A 22781-nucleotide genomic window follows, 5' to 3' on the forward strand; every position below is an offset into this window, starting at 1 on the left:
TCTTCGTGATCAGATGTTGGCCGGCGTGTGGAGTCATGTAAGCTGTGTGTTTTCAGATTACAGATGTCTGGTTTGACAGCAAACCAACAATTTAAGGTCATCTGTAACATGGGACAGAAACTATGCACATTTATGTGCGTTTAAAGGATTCTTTCATCAGCGTTAAATGCTTTTAATTTTAGGGTTTTGAGCATATGTTTTTTTATATATATATATATGCAGTTCTTTACAGTTTTTCTGTGTTGATTTCACTAACTAAATATAATTAACACTGAAAACATCACTAAATGTTCTCAAAAATAACTTTCCCACCAACACATAGCAAATTTTGTACTGTAACTTTAAAGTTTCCTGTCTAATTCGGGTTCTATTCTGCCTCAAATGCCATAATTGAGCAGCTTTCTCACACTGTGCCATTTTGTAATTCATATTACAAAGGCTCAGTCCCATTTAATTTCATGCCTCATGTTTTAATATCGTGCGTTCTGTCTGAAAAGCAAGAGATAAAAGCGAGGTAGCGCTTTTAAGGGACAGACAGCACAGCCCCAGGGTTGATCTTCATGTGTTGCAGTGGCTCCTGCATTCCAGCTGGCTGGCCCTGTTGACATAGCAGGTTGAAAGTGAGCGGGGGCCATGGTGATGGGAAGAGTCACTCCCGTATTGTTTCACCCCCAAATTCCAGGGAAGCCTGTTGGGTCTTAGTCACGTTTCCGTTTTCATGGCGTTTCAAAGCCATCGGAGCTATAGTACGTGTGTGTGGTTTTCGTTCGGTCGTCTGTGATTGGGCTGAGATAGATCTTGTCCACAAGTTGTGCTCATCTGCTCTCCACAGCTTGGAGACTAGATGGATGAACGTGCACAGCTGTGTGAAGAAAGATGGAGAGGAGCGGGCCCCATGGGATTGTTGTGCGAGGGAAAGGGAGGAATTTCCTGAAAGTATTCCTTGGATTTTGGAGGAGCACTGCACATGTCATTAGTCTGAAAAGGGCTTCACAGGGTCTCTGCATCTGTTGTTGCTACTCATGCATCAGAAAGACACACTGTACATATAATAAATTACGACAGGGCAGATTTACAGGTTTTCTTTTCTTGCCGGTGGTTTGTTCTTTTGCTCCTGTCTTGAAATTTTCTTACTGGCTGTGGAAATGTTCTGTAATCTACATCAGTACATTGGTGGAAACCCTGAGCAGCTGAAAGCCCAAACCGTGACTAAAAGCTCAATCGCTGAGTGTGTTTGGTCGTGTTCTTCATTGAGGGGCTGTTGTGCCCTGGACAAGAGGCTCTGTCCAGTACTGTGACCCCTTCACGGCCCTTCTTCCTGGCTTATTGACCCCAGTGAAGCCAGCGGGCTGCGATCTATGACCCGCAAAGGCCACGAGTGCATACTGCCACGGCTGAGGACGTTGTACGTCTCCCGTGAGATGACGTGGGTTATTGTGTGGCAGCTGTGTCAGTGAATCTGACCTGGAGAGAGAGAGCCAGCCTTTTATTTAGCTGTCATGGTGGAAATATTTGTGCCTTTCAGGTTAATTCGCTGACATTTGTTCTCATTCTGGCACGTATCGTAGTAGTGCTGCGTGCTCGTTCCTAGATACAGTATGTATTGGATATCTTCTTGTTGCATACGTTTGCTTTATTCAGTTATATTTAACTGGCATTTTGTCTTATAAACACTAGCTGCACTACCAAGGTTAAGGGAAGTTTAATGGCAAAGTTTGAATCTTCTGAAAAGTTTAAATGATTAACAGAGAAAACTATCTGAGCAGGAGAATGTGCGGAACACTTGAACGTTTGAAATGCTCAGCACCAAGTGGACGGGAACACTTGAGCTTGTTAAGAGGACAAGCCGTACATTTCTCTGTTCTTTCTCTGACGAGAAGGTGGATAATTGTTAGAAAACAGCTTGTGAAAGGGGGTTTGCGTTGTTCTGTCTTTTGAGAGGTTGCACCGGTAAGGGTCTCTCTTCACTGTAAGGAATCTAGTTAGACTCTGCCCTTTCCCTCTGCAAGGCTCCTCTCTGCAAAGCGCTGCATTATTCATAGACGGTCCGCACGTTTGATCAGTGGAGTGTGAAACAAATATAACTGCTCCTTCATTCAAACGAAAGGTTTGATGATCAGCGAAGACGCAGCCTTGGACATTGTTTACTTAGCTCGCAGGGATACAGTTTATCTTTTATTCATGAGCGCTGGTGTTGAGATTGTTATGCAGATTGAGTGTGCTACCTTAAGGGGGCACTAAATAACACTGACAGGGAATGACAAGTGATTTTGTGTTTCGCCACATCCAGTACTACTGTCGTCGCACTTCAAATGATGAAATCTATGCCTTTATTCTCTGGCAGGTTGCTCTGATGAGCAGAGGCTAAACAAAAACAAACTGTGCAATAATTTCATGGATGAAGTTTGCAGTGTGTGTGCACAGGAAACAGGAAAAATTAAGTCCACTCCTAACACAATTTATGCATAAATATTCTCTGTTATTGAGAAAGCCGTTGATAGGCGCTGAAGCTGCTCACAACCGGAAAAATAAAATTGTGGGTGGTGTCAAGACAGGCTGTGAAATTAATAAGTTAATAAAAAGTCACTTCTCTTTTCTGCAGTTTGACTTCCAGTGAGACACGTATTATATAATTTCTTACCCATGGAAAAGCATGTCAGCTTCTTTGTGTGCAACAATTAATTACAGTCAGTATGTCCTACCTACTCTATAGATTTAGCATGTAGGATGGTTTTAGGAAATTTTCAGGTTCGTATGATATATTGGCAAACTGTCCAGGGTGTTTGATGTAACAATTGCTGATACTGAAGAGTATAAATACTTTGAAACATAGATGGATAGATGTTTATCATAGTCAGGCTTTTTGGCAGCAATACTTATTTATTATTCGCCTAGAGTCATTTCTAAAACACTTGAACATGGCTCTTTAAAATGTGCAATCCTTAAAAGATAGCGTATCATCACATATTGAATTTGTTTTGCTGTGCAGACTGGTCGCGCGATTATCAACAAGACCAAGCCTGTTATTTCAGATATATTACACAGACAGATACATGTATTTGAGATCTGTGAATTGATCTGATTTGTCTACAGTGCCGAGTGCTTCCCAATGTTTCTGAAGGCAAACTGTACCAACAGCCGGCTGGTAGTGTGTTATTTCCCCCACCCTGATGATACGCAACGATCAAATGATTCAAGAATCTTGTAACAGCCGGGAACAAACTGACTCACTCCAACCGACCGTTGGTCAATAAAGGTCACATTCATGCAGCTCTCGTGTAGAGTCGCTTGTTTTTTTTTTTCCTGTATGTGGCAGGCTGAGCTCACATGCTTCCTGTATAGCTCCTGTGTGCGTGGATCAGTGCGGCTCCTTCGCAGTTGGAGTAGCTGACAGCTGCCACATGTGCAGAGCTAATCATTTACTAAGTGCAGATTTCATAAATGCCACGGCTGCACTGTAACAGGAACGGAAAGTCACACATTAACCGGAGCACTTTGGAAAACCTCTCACGTCTTTCCACATTCCACAGATTAGAAAAGACTTTACGTGCAGCAAATAGTGTTCGATTCTTAGTGATAGGAAAAATGATTTTGATTGTTAGGCCGCAGCAAACTCCATGATAAATGACGCATGTAAGATATGTGTTCACTTTTTATGGATTTAGGTTTGGAAAATCCTTGACAATTACATTGAAAATAAGTTTAGTATGAATATAAATACATAATTTGATCAATCATACTGCACATTGTATTTTTAATTGTGATTGTTTTGTCTCTTAATACTACAAATAGAACACCATGTATTCAACATACAGTACATTATCCCCCTCATTGGCATGAAACGCATGCTGGTGTTCAGAACGTGGCTGCACTCCTGTGGCAGAAATGTGCATTACATGTCATTAGCTGGAAAAACTGACAGAAGTGTAAAAGGCTGCAAGCATCCTGACCACAGACATTCAGTCGCTGCCTCTTCACTTTATAGGCTAATCAGCCGGGAGGGGGTGACCACGTGAACACAGCCTGTCATTGATGGCCGCTCATGACAAACGCTTCTCTTTTATGTCGGTGTGAGCGTGTGCATGTGAGACTAATGCCCTGATAAAGCAGAACAATCACTCTGTCTGCGGGCGGCATTCGTTGTTAGCCACAGCTCATCAGAAAAACAACAATTCACGTTAACAGTATCGCCGTCTGGGCTGCGACTCACAAGTGTTGCATGAGGCTCCTGAGGAAGTCTTGTGGCCGTTCGCTTTGAAGTTGTTAATTAGGACCAGCGTCCCAAGGGATGGCTCCATGCTTTTATTGTGGAGGTCCTGAGAGGGCTTTCTCACGGTAGGGGCCCTTGTTCTGACATTGGCCCCCTCTCTACCCTCTGACTCTCTGAGGCCATTCCCAGAGAAGGAGGGAACCCCACATAGTCCCCTCTGGGATCCGGTCCAAATGAGAGGAAGGAGGACCTAATGGAGCTCTGCAGGACTTGACTCCACAGGGGTTTCTTCTAGATGTTTTCCATTGCTAGTTCATACGTATTATCTTCTAAAACTATGTGTGGGTGAAACATCTTACGGGACGTGTGTTGATATCTTTCCAGTCAATCTTTTTTAATTCGATTCTAGGGCAGTAACTCATAGTTCCCCTTTAGCTATGTTACACGGCTTTGTCGGAAAACCAAATTACAGTGTTTTTATAAGCTATCAAAGGGAAGGAAGAATTACAGTCACACAACCGTATATTACGAGCGAGAACACAGCGTGACGCGGCAAGGCATGCAGCCTACCGAGCTTTAAAAGAAGACGTGCGTGGACTTCAAATCAGGACGCAGGACCCAGAAGAACTTGTTGTGTGCAGGGCTACAAGAGGGGATCCTGTTAACTACATGACCACATGGGAAACTGTAGCAGCCAGCTGTGAGGAAGCTGGCATAAGACATAAAGAGGAGGGAGCTGAAAAGACAACTGTAAAAAGCCCAGATCAGAGTCTTGCTGGGGGAGAGGGAGGAGGAAGAGGGAAGTAGAAGGATCCAAGGAGATGTTAGTGGACAGAGGAGGGAGCGAGGAGAAAGTCAGAGGGTTTTGTTTGCAGGACTTGCATTTGGACTGCTGGGAGCACAGATGTCGATAGGTACAACACCTTCACAGGACCTGTTTATAACTTTTTACGTGCTTCTGAGAGAACAGAGCAGAAGAGATAATATTTTGCACAGTTGAGGAAGAAGAAAACTGCTGAGAGCACTTGATGCGTGCCATTATTGTCTAGCCTTCGTTATTAATTCAGCTCTGTATTATTTATCTATCTGCTGATAGACTAACTCCCAACGAGAACAATGATTACTCTGCAAAGATCACCCGTGGGTTGAAGAAATAGTTTCAGGGAGGTATGCCGGGATGAAATGGAGAAGGAAATCTGCAAAAGCCAAAGTTGATGTTTTTATCACCAAAGAAAGCAAATCCTCCACATGGGTTGACAGAACACTTTAACATGCGTGGGAACGTGGCTGACGTCCAGTGTCTGGAAGAGTTTAGCTTGCGCATCTCGCCTTGGAAGCCACTGTAGTATTTCACAGAAAGATCCGCTGATTGATTTCTGCTTTATTGGGAGCTGCTGGCAGTAAAGTCGAGGTACGTGAGGATCTGGAAATTGGTCCCCCCTTCCTAGAAGTTTGGGGTCAGAGGTCTCTTTTCTAGTAAAGCGCACTCTATTCAAGTGTCCGTGCCAAAGTAGCCTGTAGTGTGACCAAAGGGAGACGGAGCTAGAACACCTGTCTGTGAAGCCAGGGTACACTTGACACTTCCCTCGTTTTTCCGCTATTTGCTAAGCAACCCCAGGGAATCAACATGCGGTTGTCAGAACATTTTCTCAAAACTGAGTGAATGTGAGACGCAGTAACGAGTTGGATGAAAACACTGCAGAGCTAATGGTTTGAACTTTGAAGCCTTGGCGTGTTTTTCAGAGGCCACGCAACTCAAACACCGTAGCCCATTATTTGTCTTCTGGCTGTGACACCCAGCCAGATCAGTTTACAGTTTGGTTCAGGGATAATTTGTAAATCCTTCACTCAAAGACTGTTTGTGGTGGGATGAGACGGTGACTCTCTCTGATAATCTCTCTCACTCCCAGACTGTTGTTTGCCGACTTGGAGGACAGCGTGATGCATACTTTACACATATTTACAACATCAAGCTGGCATCAGATGGTTTTAACAGTGCAAACCTCTCCAAGCAATGCCTTTTATTACAAGACTACCGCACAGGAATCAGGGAATGTGACCTAATGTCTAGGTATTTTAGTCCCGTGCACTTAAGTAACTGGTAAAGGCTGAAAAATGGTGGTAATTCCAGACTTTAGCAAGAGACAAAAGGAGAGACTGTCAGAGAGAGAGTTGATGGGTTGTTTCCCCTGAAGATGAAAGAAGCATCTCTCTGGGTGTCCTTCAGAGGTGAAGGAGAGTGTTACCACAGCTGTGCTGCTCTTGTTTAAATTCAATACAGGACCTCAAGAGAAAAACACAGGCCAGATGACTTTTGACCCAGCAGGCTTTGGCAATGGTCAACAACAGCAGCTCCCCGGCTCACATAGTTATGTTATTTACTCTCAGAATCAATAAGCTCTTGCTGTGAGTGTGTGCGTCTGCTGTGATGTGAATCTGTCACCAGTGGAGCCATTAAAAATTACTAGGATTCTCAAGCCAGGCTGTTTATACTTGAGCAGCGTGCATCTACAGTCTGTCTTTTACTAGAAGAAGAAGAAACCGAAGTGCAAACGATGACGACCGGTTCTGTATTTATAAGGCTCGTCTGTGATGTATAAAGCAGCTCTTAGTTTAATTGTGGATGCCTGTGAGACTTTGACGTACTCGGGTTCAGAATGCTAATGCCTCCTTGGCAGTGGCATTTCCTGGGCTCAGGGTTTGTCCTTAAAGTCTCTGTGCTCCAGGAGGCATTGAGGCCTGCTTTATCCACTTGTTACTGGAGACCTGTGGTCCCCCTGAAAGGCTCTCTCCACAGGTCAGCGTGGACCACGGGGCAAACGTCGGCCCAAGATTCGCCAGCTCATTTGTATTTGAGGAAATTTTGCTCCGGTGTCTTAGCAACACAGCCTAGAGCTGATAATTTTAAACCTGTGTCCCGTATCGGCAGCAGAATAACAGGTCTCCTGTGTGCCCCACAGGATCAAACGAGGGGGCTGGAGGTCCCTGGGTGATTCAACACCGGCTCTCTGTAATTACTTGCCCCGTGGAGCCAGCTAGCTCATGTGCCAATCTCTGCATCAAGAATAAAGTCACATCCACAAAGGCACTGTGTTCTTAGTCACCTCTGGACAGATAATCTCACAGATCTGACTATTGTTTTTTTTGTTTTTTTATTATTTATTGTAAGTTCATAGATGATCTGAATGCCATAAAGTCAATATATTGTCAAGTGGCACCTCCTGTTTCGCTGGATGATTGTACTGAGCATATTGGAGTCTGCGGGCCGTGTGAAGCTTTGTTAATTAAGACCTACTCTTTTTTTTCCTCTTTAAAATAGGAAGGGTTTGTTCCCATGACATTAGGTGAATTACATGGGGCAACGCTCTATTAATCCACCTTGTGAATTAGCCATCATTTCCCTGAGAGGACTTGCATGCTTACGAATAAAGAACAGATCTCCTCTACGTCCTGCATGCACGGTGGTACTCCTCGGGCATCACATTTGTCTTTTTGGCTATCATTCATCTTATCTGTGCTTCCTGTTTGCTCTATGCACAGTTGCAAACTGTGAGACAGAAGGAATGTAAGGCTATTTTGGGCATGAAACATCAGATGTTGTGGTTTTGGGGGCCGACTAGCAGAGGGGGCAGTGTGTGTTTCCCCTGGCTGTCTGTCTAGTCTTAGCTGACTGCTCACTGTGAGTGGGTGTCTGTGTGCAATTAGCATCATAAAGGGGGGAAGAGAGGCCTCTATTCCATGCCTCCCAGCGTGACGACACCTTCCAGTGGAATCTTTTTTTTTTTTTTCCTTTTTCTCCATATCGCTGGCTCTGTTTCTCTTCCTCCAGGTGTTCATACAGACGATCTCAGAGCTCGGTTGCAGTCTGACTTGTCTGGCTGATTCATTCTGTGGCAGCAGAATGTGGGGGAGGAAAGCGCAGACGAGTGTTTTTAAAAGGTCTGATAGGTGCCTGAGTGTATTTACAGTTAAACGGTTTGTTAAGGCGACTACAGTGGATTGTCCCACGTCATTCGGTTGGAGCTCAGAGCTTTGCCCCCAGCACCAGTAGATCAGAGAGGGGGAAATGGCAGGAACGTCACAGAATGAGGCAAGCTCTGGGGAAGCGGAGTACATCTGGAATCCTACTCACATGATTGGAAATTATGGATGGATATTATGTCCTTACGTAATCACGGAGCCACGGAAAACCCAGATAATTTAAAGTGCCTGTATCCGTTCTGCTGTTGCTAATAGATTTTCCATATAAATCATATATTTTGTGATTTGGCTATTAATAATCACTCAAACGATCCTGTCCCTGTGTCTTCTTGGATTGGATTTATGAGAGTGTCCTTATGTGCTGTTTTATTTTTCGCATATTTTCTTTTCTTTACAGTTTGACCTCTAGGAATTTTAAATTTTAGCCAGGTTTAAATACAAAACCAATCACTTGCAGGCATATTTTAATTCCATTATATTTAAGAAAATGTTTTCGGATGCTTTTAAGACAACAGCTCTTTTATCACGTATCAACTGACACAGTCGCTGTCTCAGATGACACGGGTCACACTATTCCTCCCATTCAGTAATACTGGCCTCAGACAAAGAGGCTGAGACAGAGGGGAAACAGACGCCTGTATCACTGTGATGATGTTAGCGCCGAGCCTTGTGAGCTGAGTGCTTCGGCATGATTCACCGCTGCTGATTGCTGACACTTTATGTCATGGTTTTCCCCCCTGACTCCAGCTGCCCACGTTTTTTCCATTTCATTCATCTGCTGGAACAACATCTGCACTCCTCGGGAACCACACTTCCCTTTTGTTTATTTAAGTTAAAAAATTTCCCACAGAAGTTTTAACACTTCTTGGATGACATTCTGAGAAATCTGACCTCAGGTAATGTGGCCAAAATGACAAAAAGAGAGACAAATCACCAAATTTTAGTACGTTTTTTACATTTAAATGTAACTTCTTGAACTATAGGAGAGTCAAAGTTTGGCTGCTGCTTAGATCTTTGCCAAAAATGTGCTGAGTGGGGTATAAAAGAGTTGTCGTGGGCAGTGCTGGGTAGGAGGGTCGGGCACAGGGAGCTGAAGGGGAGGAAAAAAGAGGGAGGGGGGTGAACATTCGGGAGTCTGCCACAGAAAGGGGTGGGTTGAAGGAGAGATTTAGTGTTGGGACAGGCACATGGTGGTTGGGGGTAGATGGAAAGAGAAAGGGGAAAGAGGGAATTGTGGATCTGAGTTCAAACTGCGAGCTGCGTTCAGAGAGAGAGAGAGAGGGGAGCAGGAATGTGGCTCAGCGTGGGAATGAAGATGCTCCGACATGCCGAGAGACACCCTTAAGTCTTGATGGATATATGAAGAACTCGGGCTGTATGATGAAAATATCCCGTGAGTACACGATAATTTGTTACCGGAAGTGTCAGATGATTCACAGCGTTTTTGGAGAGCAGACGTGTTAAGGCCTCTGCTTCGGCAAGAGTGATGGTTTGTTTTATCTGCAATAAGCACGAGTGTATGAATCTGGTATTTTGTATTTTCCAAAAAGAATGTGAGTGAGAGGAGGGGAGGGGGATTACTGTTAGTCGTAAAACGTTGCCGTCCGTATATTAAATCCTTGAAAGTTGTCTGTAAATGTTTAACGAAAAAGTGGAATGTAATTTAGCCCTTAAAGCTGTCATAACTTTTGGCAGTGCTCAACTCAAAGACTTTCCAAGTGTGCCATATCTTCCTGCATTTATGTTACATATCATATCTAAGATTGCATAACCAATGTTCTCGATAGTGAGTGCTGCACACAGTGAATCGTAAAGGGGCGGAAAAAAGTCGCCTCTGCCATAGATACTTTGGTCGTACACAGCTTTCTTGACATTCTGGGCCATTGTGCGACAGTCAAACTGGGTTTCATCTCATTGTGAAACTGTAACTCTATACTGTACACAGTTTTAAAAGCTATAGGTCGCAGAGAGCAAACACAAGTTCTCATTCTTTGGCACCGTGCCCGCCTAGCCCTTTATCCACAAGAGATTTCCTTAGAGAGAGGATGAGAGGACAGAATGTCTTGGTGTCGTGTTGCAGAATGCCAAACAGAGAGGAATTCCCAGCTCACGTTACTTGCTCCCAGTGGTCCAACCTGTGGCTGTGGGACACAAGAGGACCTGGCAGCGCTCTCACTATGCGCTGCTGTTGAATAACACAGGGACTGATATTATCCACCTGGGAGGGAAGCCTGGCTGAACAGAAAGCCTTTAGCTCCTGCTGATACAGGTGGGAACAAGGCAGAGCGGCTCCCGGGCTACATTCACATGTTGACTTAACTTCTGGTTAAGGGCGTAAACAGTAGACCTTTTTTTTTTTTTTTTTTTTGTCATCCAAGGACGCAGGGAACTGTTAATATTTATTCAGTCTGAAAGACCAAAGTCACTTTTCATTGATTTCTGGGTGACACGGAAAGCACAGCAGCACCGGGTGAGTCGTGGGTCAACAGTTCGGAAAAATAGCGGTATCTTCACTTGCCAGGATGTAGTGGCTGTAATTACGCAGCATTGTGTGATGAATGGCCCCGGCTCGTGTTTCAGCTGCAGTCACTATGTCAGGCGCAGACAGGGACTGGAACTGAGACCTCAGATGTGCGATGGGAGAGTTGTTTGTCACTCGTGGGTGCAGCTTTTGCTGTTTTTTTGGTTGTTGTTGACACTCTTGCGATATAGAGATTATGTACATCGTGGAAACCTTGTTAAACTAGTCACATGTGTTTGGGAGAAGTTTGGATTTAAAAAGCTGGAACTGGTAAGAGCATATTGCTGGATTTAAAGCCTGTTTTATGTTATTCTTTCATGTAGGCACTGTTATTTCTAACTCATTAATGTAGCTGTAAAGTAGAGACTTTGGATAAAAAAAAAAGTTTATTATTGTCCTTTAAGGTACCTTTAATTATGGCTGCAAATAATGTTTATATTCACCATGAATCAGTTTCCTAATTAATGATTCCTTGTTTAAAGAGTAAAACATGAGAAAAACTGTTTCCCAGAGTCTCTTAAAATACATTTTATCACCAAACCAACAGTTTAAAATTTTACTTACAATTATAAAAAACTACAGAAACCAACAAATAACCACATTCGTAACCAGAAACAGTGGGTTTAATCAGTTCTAATAATTGTTCCTCTCCCTCTCTCTTCATGCAATAACATGAAGGGAATCTGTCTCATAGTTCAGCACCTAATTCTGTATTACTGGTGAAATATATAATGTTTAAGGGCCTTTTCTTTTATTCATTTATTGAACATTATCATATATTTCGCTCCTTAATGTAAAGCAGGCTTTGTACTGTCGCACCAGTGTGCCAGACCCCGTGTCTCGTGGAGGCGGTAAATGGCACCCAACTCTATTAGCATTAATGGAAAGGCGCCAACGGTCTGTTTCCTCTCCTTGTCACCAGAGGCTCCGAAGCCTGCAGACGGCTCACCCTTTAGGTCACCAGGATCAGTTTGTGATCGGTTAGTTCATCAGAAGCTCAACTTTTGCTTGCTTGGACTCTATGAGGGAGTCAGTTTAACCTGATGTATAGTTTTATGTATTTATAGTATATATTTTTTATTTTATTTTAGACTTTGTATATGATAGGATCTCTGGCTCTGTGTATGAACAGGAGGTGTCAGCAGATCCACTTGTGTGTGTCTACCTGCAGGTCTGTTGTCTCTGCAAGGTGCAGAGGGGATTTTTGATCTCATTTAGTGAAAATGAAAAACAACGTACTTGATGAGGCTGACTTTCACTTTTTTTTTTAAATCTCTGTTCTTACACCACATAATTTCTTGTATTCCAGAAATCGAGGCGAAAGAGGCGTGTGACTGGCTGCGGGCAGCAGGATTTCCCCAGTATGCTCAGCTCTTTGAAGGTAATAAAAGCACTCAGTAAACTCCCACACACATTCATCATGGAAAGGGAGGGGGATGCAGGGAAATGATGTTTGGTTAGAAGATAGAGATTAATGAAGCGGTACGTTATTTAAACGGTTCTGTAATAAACCAATAAAAACTGCATTTTTACTTTCAATCTGTTGTGAAATGAAACACAGTTATAGGTTGAATGTGGGCTTTTCGGGATGATGACTGAATAATGGTACGCAGTGTCATCTGGTCTGTCCCCGACACTGTGCACAAAACCATGTATTCATGCGCTGCACAGCGAGCCTCATTTATGCAACTGTTCTCAGGAAGCCTCGGAGCTATGGCTCCAGTCAGACCCCTAGACACCACAAAACAAGTGGAACATCAGCTGCTTTTAACGTCTAATCTCTTCCAAGCTACGATTACAACATAAACATGTCTTCTGTGCTTAAAGACTGAAGTCATGGGAAGAAAGAAGTTTTTTTTTTTCTTTTTAATCAGAGTTTAAAGTAGCTGTACTCCCACAGATCTTTGTTTTGAAGCCAGACGTTTCATGTGCTCTGGCGCAATATATTTGTTTTCTGGCAGATAGTAACAAAACTCCAGCGCTGATAATGCTGTCGGAGTGTTTATTAAAAATGAAAGCCCTCAATATATCTGAATGTCCCCCTTTAAAGAACAGGCTGAGCCTTGTTGAGGCCTGAGCGCTCACCGCAGCTTCTGTTTTTCATAAGAAGTTTAACAACTTCACATGAACGCAGTGGAATTCGGTCTCCTAAGTTATGTAAGAGGAAGCCCATACCCAGAGCAAGACGTAATGCCAACACAAGCCTGAGCGCTGTTATTTGGGCAAATTCTGCCTGTTCTCATTAGCATCACATACAAAACAAGTTTGATGGTCTCCCAGCCTTCAGTGTACTTCTGGAAAGAATGTGGTTTCCAGATCTTTCTTTCCATTTGTCCTATTCATGAGCGCTGCCTATTGAACAATATCAAGTGGAATTTCAACGCCGCTACACTCTCTAATTTTTATGTTTTGTTATTTTTTTCGTCAGATTCTCAGTTCCCCATTGACATTACTCCTGTGAAAAGAGATCATGACTTCCTGGACAAAGATCTTGTGGAACCATTGTGCAGGTAATTTGGTGCCAGACACGCTTTTGTTTCCCCGAGGAAGTTGAACTACAGCGTGAAGCTTAAGATAAAGGCTCATGCTAGTAAAAGCAAAATATTATGTAATTTTTATTTATTTTTTTGTTAACAGAGTTAAGAGTCTGCAATGCATTTACATTTATTAAAGTATTAGATCCATTGATTAGTCCACAAATATTCGATATTGTAATTTAGCAAAGACTTTAATTGCGAGGGCACTGATGAAAATCTTCTTCTCAATGTGACACATGGGCAGAAATATTGCATGCGTGTTGTTGTTCCTAATTTGCCAAGAAAATAAAAGTACACAAACAACTGGTGGTTCAACATCGCGTGCTTGTAGGGCAAGGCGGCTCATGTGCTTTTTTTTTTTTTTCTTTTTCCTCAAGCCAACATGAAAACAGCACTTCAGCTAGCCTGGTAACTATGGCAACCATCCCAAGAGGGGAGCAGGAGGAGCATTAGGGGTGCGTTGCGCGGCTCAATATACTGTGTCTCTAAACAACCCTAAAGCGACTCATCTAAATTCCTAAACTAGCCACGGGATAAATGGAAGACAATTGGAAACAGTTCCACCTCCAACGTGATTTTGTCCATGACTTCCCGGCATCTCTATGGCAACATAAGGATGGCTTTCTAGTCAGTTACGCCACCAGAGCCTTGTGTGCAAAAACAAATACCTCCCTACGTACTGTGGGTGTCTTTGATCAAACTGAAACTGATAGCATTTCATACATGCGAGTGCTCTCTCTGATCCCCGCCTAACCAGCCTCCTATTTTAGCAACCGCATTCAAAGCTCTTAAGGCCCGTGGAATAAAGCCACCCCCCCCCCCCCCCCCCCCCGCTTAGAAATCCTCTCTTCAGTTGGGTCTCCCTATCTACATTAACAATCATGGGAACGTCTTGTTTGACTTAACCCTACCCTCCGAGGTCATTTACTGTCACAGAACAATACCGTCAGTCAGATAAAAAAAGACTGTTAGCTGCATGTGGAGCCGTTAAAGCTTGTGATTATCTTGCCGCAAATTTGTTTATTTTTGTCTAAAGCCAGCGCTCCGTTGAGTTACAGCATCATGCCGTCATCTTTTCCCCGCGCTATTGTTGGTTCAAGCACAGTTTTTTAGTGCTGTTCCAGTTGGCATGCCCACAAACGTCAGTAAACTCGACTAAGCACATGCACAAAGCCTTTGTATGTTTGTTACAGATATTTAAAATGTTCCACTCATTCTATAGGCGAGTTTTGCAAAAGTGAGTTATGGAAGTTAGATATTTCAAAGGAAAATTTGGTCAAAGAACAGAAAAGAATACTAGTAAACTACATAAAATGCAAATTTGGGAGCGTGAAATGGCGCCAAAGACAGGTGCAGCTGTACAATTTTTACTGAATTATGCCTGTGATTAGATGTGTTCAACCTTACGTTCACCTTTCTTCAAACTACTGCAGACAGCCCTTCCGGCCACAGTCGCTTAGATCCTATTCTGAGAGAAAGGGAACAGAGCTGACAACTGACAATTACCGGTGTTCATTAGGTTTAGGATATTATGGTACGGACAAACTCAGTTTCCCCCTGGGTCTGGTCGTACATCCAGAGCAGGAGCTCATCAAATTAATCCTTAAATAGCAAACAGAAGGGGATCTATTTCTGGTTTGCTCATTAAGAGACTATTGCTGTGTTTTCTCTTGTTTGATCAGAACGTTTGTCTTCCATTCTCTGCTTTCAGACGACTCAACACTTTGAACAAGTGTGCATCTATGAAACTCGACGTGAATCTTCCAAAGAAGAAGGTAAGAGCTGAGTCTTTCACTATTAATGCTACAGTAGGACAAGTGTGATACTAAACTATATGTATTCTGGGAAACACCCAACCGAGTGCAATCATAAGAAATGGTATTCTCCTACAGAGAAGTTATGCATTTACTTCCTGCATAACACAAAATATAACCTTTCAGTCTGTTTAACCTACATTCTAGGATATTTAACATTGTACCATGGCTACATTCATGCCTTTTATTCCTTTTTATTTGTCTCCACACTGAAATGTATCTTGCGGACACATATTAATATTTTTGTCCTGCCTTGGATCTATTTATGGAAACGTTTCCATCTCAAAGGAAACACTCACTGTCGTGTAACCCTTGGCTTATTGCATAACGTTATTAAATCTGTGCAAACTCCAACTGCTTCCTGACACTGTTCTCTGTGGCATAGATGTGTGATGTTATATACAGTATGTCTAATCTTGCAAGCACAATGCTGTGAATCATTTTTCTGTTTACTAAACAAAGAAGAAAAATGTGCAAATGAACTCTAGGTCATTTTTCTAGGTTGTGTGTGTCTGTCTTTCTGTATTTTAAAACTGTGTATGGTGATAGGCACCGCATAGCAAATATATTTATGTGTGATCTTATTAATGCAATTGTTTTTATTAGTATTTTAATGGATAAATACATACATGTTTTTAAGAAGCCTAGAGAGAAACATTTATATTAATAGATTCAGTTCATACTCTATCTTTCCTCAGAGTGAAGACTCTGATGAAGAAGACCTGTTTGCTATCAGTGACAAATGGACCTTTGAGTTGAGCAGCCGGCGCTGGTCCAGGTTACAGGATATTGACTGTCTGCTAGGAAACCACAGAGACGGTCAGACATCCAGGGACGGCGTTCCTCTGAGAACCACTACCAGCAGCGAGAGTGTCCTTACGGACCTCAGTGAGCCAGAGGTCTCTTCATTGCACAGCGAGAGCAGCGGCGGCAGTGGTCACAGGGGCCTCAGCACTGAGGACTCTGACTGCTCCAACCGCACCTGCTCCGATTCTGCAGCAATGCCAGACTCTACATCTATCACAATGCCTCACGTCCCCAAAGAATTTACCAACTACAGCTCGCTATCTCATAAGCATCGCAAGCTAGGCCGCACACGTGCCAAAGACTTTCTAAAGCGCATGGAGGCGCTGAGCTCTGGAGGAACGCTGGGAAGGGGCCATAAAACATTGGTCATCAGCTCTCCTGTGCTGCAGCAGGAGGCCCAGGCACTGAAGATGCTGCAATGTGTCGAGATCATAAATGGAGACGGCGGAGCTCCAGAACCACTGTCCAGCAAAGTTCCACCGTCCCAGTCCAGCAGTGAAGGTAGCAGCCATTCTAGTGGCAGCACTGTCAGCACACCCAGTCTGAAAGAGCGTAAGCCTCACCGAGCTGACCACAAGCGCAGTGGCATGTATTTAGAGGACATAGACATCTTCTCGGGCACTCAAGTGAATAAAGTCGCAGAACAAAATCGCAAAAATGAATTCTGCTCCCATGAAGACCTTGTGGTCCACATTCCCAAAGACCACAAGCCAGGAACCTTCCCAAAAGCACTGTCCATAGAAAGCCTTTCGCCAACCAATGGGGGCTCTATTAACTGGCACGCTGGCAGCATGCACCTGGATTCACCACTAATTTCACGCAGAAATGACAGCAGGCCAGTCACCCAGTGCTGCTCCAGGGGTAGCCGCATTAGTGTGTATGATAATGTGCCTGGCTCACATCTTTATGCCAGCACTGGAGACCTTATAGACCTGGAGAAAGAGGACCTGTTTCCTCACCTGGATGATATCTTGCTGCATGTCAACGGTCTACAGCAGATAGTGGACCACTGGTCACAAAATGTTTTACCTGGAGGAGAAGGGGTGGCACAGATGGATGGTCAGACGCAAAGCACAGTAGGCCTCCAGTCATCTAGTCAGATCACATTGGACTTTGAAGAGAATTCTGTCACAGAAAGCCAGACTATACCTACTGATGGGGACAGAGATAAAGTATCACTTGCTGAGACAGAATCTACAAGGCTCAGGGAAAGGAGAGACTCGGGAGTTGGTGCCTCACTCACAAGACCTAATAGGTAAGACTCATGGATCTGTGTTGGATCAAATTCTAACATATTAAAAGATACAGTTGTTTGATTTTCTTTTCTTCTTTGTGTTTCTTCCCCTTTTTTTTTTTAATGGCGCTAGGTTACGATGGCCCAGCTTTCAGATATCTAATCGCATAAGTCGCTCAGTGGCATCCCTGCAGATTACAAACCAGTCTGCAGGCCAGCTGAGTTTATTACAGAAGTTTTCTCTGTTGCGTCTAACTGCAATCATGGAGAAATACTCCATGTCCAACAAGCATGGTTGGACTTGGTGAGTCTTATTTATATATCTCAAGTCCAGTTTTGATGTGATAAATGATTAATATTTTCTTTACTAAAGAATACATGTATACTATATTTCTTTTAATGTATGTGTTGTTCCAGTATAAGTGGTTAGACAGTTATAATTATTATTTAGTTTTGTGTTGGTATTTGTGGAGCAGGTTTTCAAGGACATTGTCTCCTAGGTCTGTGCCAAAATTCATGAAGAGAATGAAGGTACCGGATTATAAGGACAAGAATGTGTTCGGAGTGCCCCTCATAGTGCACGTACAGCGTTCAGGACAACCCTTGCCTCTTGGCCTGCAGCAAGCCCTGCGGTACCTGAGGAGCCAGTGTCTTGACCAGGTCAGTAACATCATGCATACTCTGTGGCTGCACAACTTTTATTCTCATATGTGGTGTTACCAATGGTTGAGTTTATTTAATGTAATATGTGATGCAAGATTTCAGAGCCCAAGTTGTATCAGTTCTGCTGAGAGTTTATTTATTGGACCTGGTGATGTTGTCTCACTGACATTAATGCCTGTTTTGCTTCCAGGTGGGTCTCTTTCGTAAATCAGGGGTGAAGTCTCGGATTCAAGCTTTGAGGCAGATGAATGAAAGCTCTCCAGACAATGTGAACTACGAGGACCAGTCGGCATACGATGTGGCCGACATGGTGAAGCAGTTCTTCAGGGATTTACCTGAACCTCTTCTCACCAGCAAGCTGGGGGAGACCTTCCTCCATATCTACCAGTGTAAGTATAGGAAGTCTATTTTAACTTGTCTTTTTTTAACGGGTAAATGTTATTTTATTGTCACTTTTTTATTGTCACCATCACTATTTTACTAAGCAGAAATGGTAAAAATCCTTTCTTTCACATTTACAGATGTTCCGAAGGACCAAAGGTTGCAAGCTGTCCAGGCAGCCATCATGTTGATGTCGGATGAAAACCGAGAGGTGCTGCAGACCCTGCTCTGTTTCCTCAGCGATGTCACATCCTCTGTGGAGGAGAACCAGATGACACCCATGAACATTGCCGTGTGCCTGGCTCCCTCTCTCTTCCATCTGAACATACTGAAGAAGGACAATCTCTCACCAAGGTAATGTTTTTCCTCTGTTGTCTTGTATCACAGTAAGCTTAGTGTCAGTGCTTTTCGGCCAGCCACATTGCCTTCCAAGTCACAGGACATTCAAGCATTCTATTAACTCCTGCATAATTATCTTCACCTAAGACTCCATAAAGATAGGCATAAAATGGGTTACAGAGTGGACTCAGCCCTCAGGGGAGCACTAGATTACTCTCTTTCTGGGCCGGTTTTAAAAGGACATGACACTCTTTTTAAAGCTTAATGTTTTATGAGATCATGCTGTGTACAAACAAAGCAAAGCTCTCTAATTTACCATGTTGAGATTGTTGCTAAAGGGATCAAAGGGGTTTCCTGCGGAGCGGAAGAAGGGTTTATATGCTCCGTTCTGTGAGGATGTTGACCTGAAGACTCTGCTTGGCCTAATGGGTTTTCTCTCCCCATACTCTGCAGGGCCATGCAGAAGAAGTATTCCACTGGCAGACCAGACCAGAAGGACCTGAATGAAAACTTAGCAGCAACACAGGGCCTCGCTCATATGATCATAGAGTGCAACCGTCTCTTTGAGGTACAGAAACTTGTAGATGATATTCAGCAAGGATTTCTTGATGCAACATCCACTCTGTTTATTTGCTGTCAGTCTTACTTCATGCTTTTATTGACCCATTAGATCCCTCATGAGATGGTTACTCAGTCGCGTAATTCATATGTGGAGGCTGACCTGCATGCACCAACAATTGATGAGCTGTGCAAGCAGCTGGAAGATGATGATGGGACGTACCAAACGCATATGGAGGGGAGACTTCAGAATCTGCTCAAAGAGGCCCGGGAAAAGTCCAAATACTGGGTTTCATGCAGCAGCTCTGATAACACAGAACTTTATTATAAGAAGGTTAGTGTTTCCTATGTCGGAGTGCATCAAAACAAAAAAAATCTATCAGCCTTGGTATCATCCATGTTCTTGGATGTATTTTAGATCAATAAGTAAACATGATGTCTTTGTATATCATCCAGGTGGGAGACGGGAACCCTTTGAGACGTTGGAGAGTATCTGTGGAGGTGGAAGCGCCACCGTCTGTAGTGTTGAACCGGGTGCTGCGAGAGCGCCACCTGTGGGATATGGACCTGCTTCAGTGGAAAGTGTGTGAGACGCTGGACAAGCAGACAGAGGTGTTTCAGTATGTCCTCAGTCGCATGCCCCCTCATCCCAGCCGGGACTTTGTGGTTCTCAGGTGAGTGGTGATAAAAAACAAAACAAAAAAAACACTAAAGAACACATCAGCCATTTATGCTTGAGTGGTCATGATACTTTTTTTAGGGCGCATATTTAACTAATTTCTTTTAATCCAAGGTCATGGAGGACAGATTTGCCCAAAGGTGCCTGCTCCCTGGTTTCTGCGTCTATAGAGCATGAGGGTTATTCTCCTATAGGAGGGGTACGAGCTATTGTCCTGGAGTCCAACTACCTGCTAGAGCCCTGTGGTTCAGGAAAATCCAGACTAACCCACATCTGCAGAGTGGACTTGAAGTGAGTGCTATAAGAAACAATTTTGTCACCAACTGTTTACGAAAATAAAATGTGCCAATACTTTTTATGTGTGGTCTCACTTCTAATCCGTTTTGATTTCAGGGGAAGGGCTCCAGATTGGTACAACAAAGCCTTTGGTCACCTTTGTGCCGCAGAAGCTGCTCGGATCCGCAACTCCTTTCAGCCGCTAATCGCTGACGGCCCGGAGACCAAAATCTGAAAATTCTTCGCCAGTTGTGTCTGCTCAGCTTTGAGATCAAGAATGAGCCTTTGAGTCACTGCTAACAGGCAGGCACAAGAGCGTACACAAGACCCCAGAGCTAAAGCACAGTTTATTGTTTGTTTTTCCACGTGCAAATAATTTTAAGCTCTTTTGTACTTGCACAATGACAAAAGAGGACATCTTATAGGTGCTGAACATAATTATTATTCATTGGGAAATTAATCATCCTGCCAATGTTCTTTACATTAGGATTTTATTTACATTTACGTTGCTAAACCTATATGTTATAATAATTATTATCGTTAATAATATTATTGTTACTATAATCTAAAAATGTCTAGGACATTCAAGCTCTTAAATGCTTCTGGGAAGCATGTACATGTTATTCAGATTTAAAGCTATAATTATTAAGATGTACACTTGAGTGACTGTATATATGTGTGTGAATATCCTGTAAATGCAATCAAAAATGTACATATTGTATATATGTGAAGGGGTAAATAGTACATATGTTAATTTTACTATATATTAATTCGTTCACTGTGTCATCCTTCCTGTAATACACATGGTACAAAATTGTAAGCTGGTTTTACTTTGCTTCAGTATTGCCATTTTGGAATGAGTGTAATTTTATTGAACTTTGACCTCACAGCGGTTGTGAAATGAATGACTTAAGGTGTGACCTGATCACACCTGCTTTAGGGTACTGGATTGTGCAGTCAGGTACGAGAGACATAATTTTTTTAATAAAACTGTCAAAGTTATAAAATGCTTGTGTGCACAGAGTCTAGTATTTGTTACGGACGATTAATATCAATGTATGTCAAAAATGCATCTGAGAAAAATGGTGCCTAGTGCTCATGTTCACACATGTTCCTCTAATTTGGGAGAGGAGGGACATCTGCTGGCCATTTGAAAAGAACAATGCAAGCAGACCACAAGGGAGGATATCTTATTTGGACACTGTTTTAATGTAAATATAACAAAAAATCCAAAAATGAATGAATACTAATGCAGCCTCTGCTTATAAAAAGTAAAGAAAGTAAAAAAACTAAACATGGAAATCTGGTAAATTGTCCTATTTGTCCACTAGATGGCTCTTTCTGATCAACAGAATTGACTGTGGCAGTATTTTAGTGGCCAAAGTATTATTAAAATTAAACACCAGTTTTTCTCAAGAATGTTATTTTAACAAGTTAGATATCCATTGTTACAATATTTAATGGGGTACTGAACATGTCAGTGATAATGGGGTGACCATTCATTGCAGGATTCCACACTTACTGAGATATAATTAGATGCTGTGAAAATGCAGGCATGATGTGGAAAGCAATGATTTACCAAAATGATAACAGAACACAGTGAGATTCTGCTGTGGTGGACCTTAAAGAAATAGGAAACGCTTGAAAATGAACAAATCTTTCGGTGCAGTTATTAATTCCTCTGATTCAGATCCCTATATAGAGAGAGATCTGAAGCTTAGTGTATGAATGGCAAAGTCAAACCTCCTCCACTGACCTCTTTTCAGACTCTGCAGAGTTTATGATCCTCGCTGGAGCTGGTCCCAACAAGCTTGAGAAGAGTTAGATGGACTGGTGGTGGGGCTGACATCCTCATAATTCCTGGAGATGTCAAAAGAGCAATATGAGATACACTGTTACTCTATGCTGGGGGACAACAGAATAAACACTGTAGGACTATTTTCTTATTTGAACACAGTCTGTAGACTAAGAAGCCAGTTAAAAATATGAGAAAACATCTACAGCAACACATTAGACCACAGTGAGTCAAAAGTGGAGTCACAAGATACAGTCATATTTAATTCATACACGAGGAGGCTAAATAACGAGAATGCCACTTGTTTTGCACTGATTTACTGCAAAATAAAACAAGCTTCGGGTACGGCTGTATTAAGCCTGACGTTATTTCTACCTCCTCTGAAGCCGTGCTGACACAGATCAGCTTAATGAGGTCATGAAATGCAAGCTCAGCTTCCTGCTGTCAATCAGGACGACGGACAGAATTCTTGCCAAGTTGTCAGCGTCAGTCTTTTATATAACAACCGGAGTAAACTGAAAGTATTAAAAAATGTATTTATATATCTGAATGTATCCATGTTTTTTTTTTTTTTTTTTTTAAATAATTTACAAAAACTACAAAAGTGGAAACCAGTGGAATCATTTCTACCTTTGACATTGTATCTGTATTAATCAATCTTCTTGTTTGTCTCATTAAACATTGAGAAGAACAATGAACTAATCATTTCTACAATACGTGACCTTGGCTAGGTGTTATAACAAGGAGACCGTGTACCAACACACCAAGAACAGACCTTGCAGGTATCTGTTTTGTTGTTAATCTCAGCGTAACATAATTTATATTGGCTTGCATAGATGACTATCCAGGGTCACCTCTGTGCCTCACAGGCTGATCAATGAGCCGAATACACCTGGAGCTCAAACTATAGTGAAACTACCATGCATTTACATTAAAGAGGAGGAAATTATAATATAATAACAGCGAGGATAATAACCAATTATCAA

General features: G+C 42.6%; 1 protein-coding gene across 5 annotated transcripts in view; it reads left to right on the plus strand.

Moving 5' to 3' along the window:
- The window catches only part of stard13b (StAR related lipid transfer domain containing 13b), a 58099-nt gene extending 36905 nt beyond the window's left edge, over positions 1-21194 (plus strand). For 4 of the 5 annotated variants that reach the window (XM_084559121.1, XM_084559122.1, XM_084559123.1 and 1 more), the window contains 13 exons: positions 12022-12093; positions 13141-13222; positions 14961-15024; positions 15762-17125; positions 17238-17408; positions 17605-17764; positions 17958-18156; positions 18289-18502; positions 18941-19055; positions 19158-19379; positions 19502-19719; positions 19839-20015; positions 20118-21194. In XM_084559121.1, coding sequence (XP_084415247.1) covers positions 12022-12093; positions 13141-13222; positions 14961-15024; positions 15762-17125; positions 17238-17408; positions 17605-17764; positions 17958-18156; positions 18289-18502; positions 18941-19055; positions 19158-19379; positions 19502-19719; positions 19839-20015; positions 20118-20235 — 3176 coding nt within the window. In that variant the 3' untranslated portion in view covers positions 20236-21194. Of the gene's footprint in view, positions 1-9397; positions 9585-12021; positions 12094-13140; positions 13223-14960; positions 15025-15761; positions 17126-17237; positions 17409-17604; positions 17765-17957; positions 18157-18288; positions 18503-18940; positions 19056-19157; positions 19380-19501; positions 19720-19838; positions 20016-20117 lie in introns of those variants that run through there. The other variant, XM_084559124.1, reaches the window with a different exon arrangement.
- Positions 21195-22781: the final 1587 nt, after the last annotated feature.

The sequence above is a fragment of the Chelon labrosus genome (assembly GCF_963514085.1).
Source record: "Chelon labrosus genome assembly, chromosome: 13".
NCBI classification, from domain to species: Eukaryota; Metazoa; Chordata; class Actinopteri; order Mugiliformes; family Mugilidae; genus Chelon; species Chelon labrosus.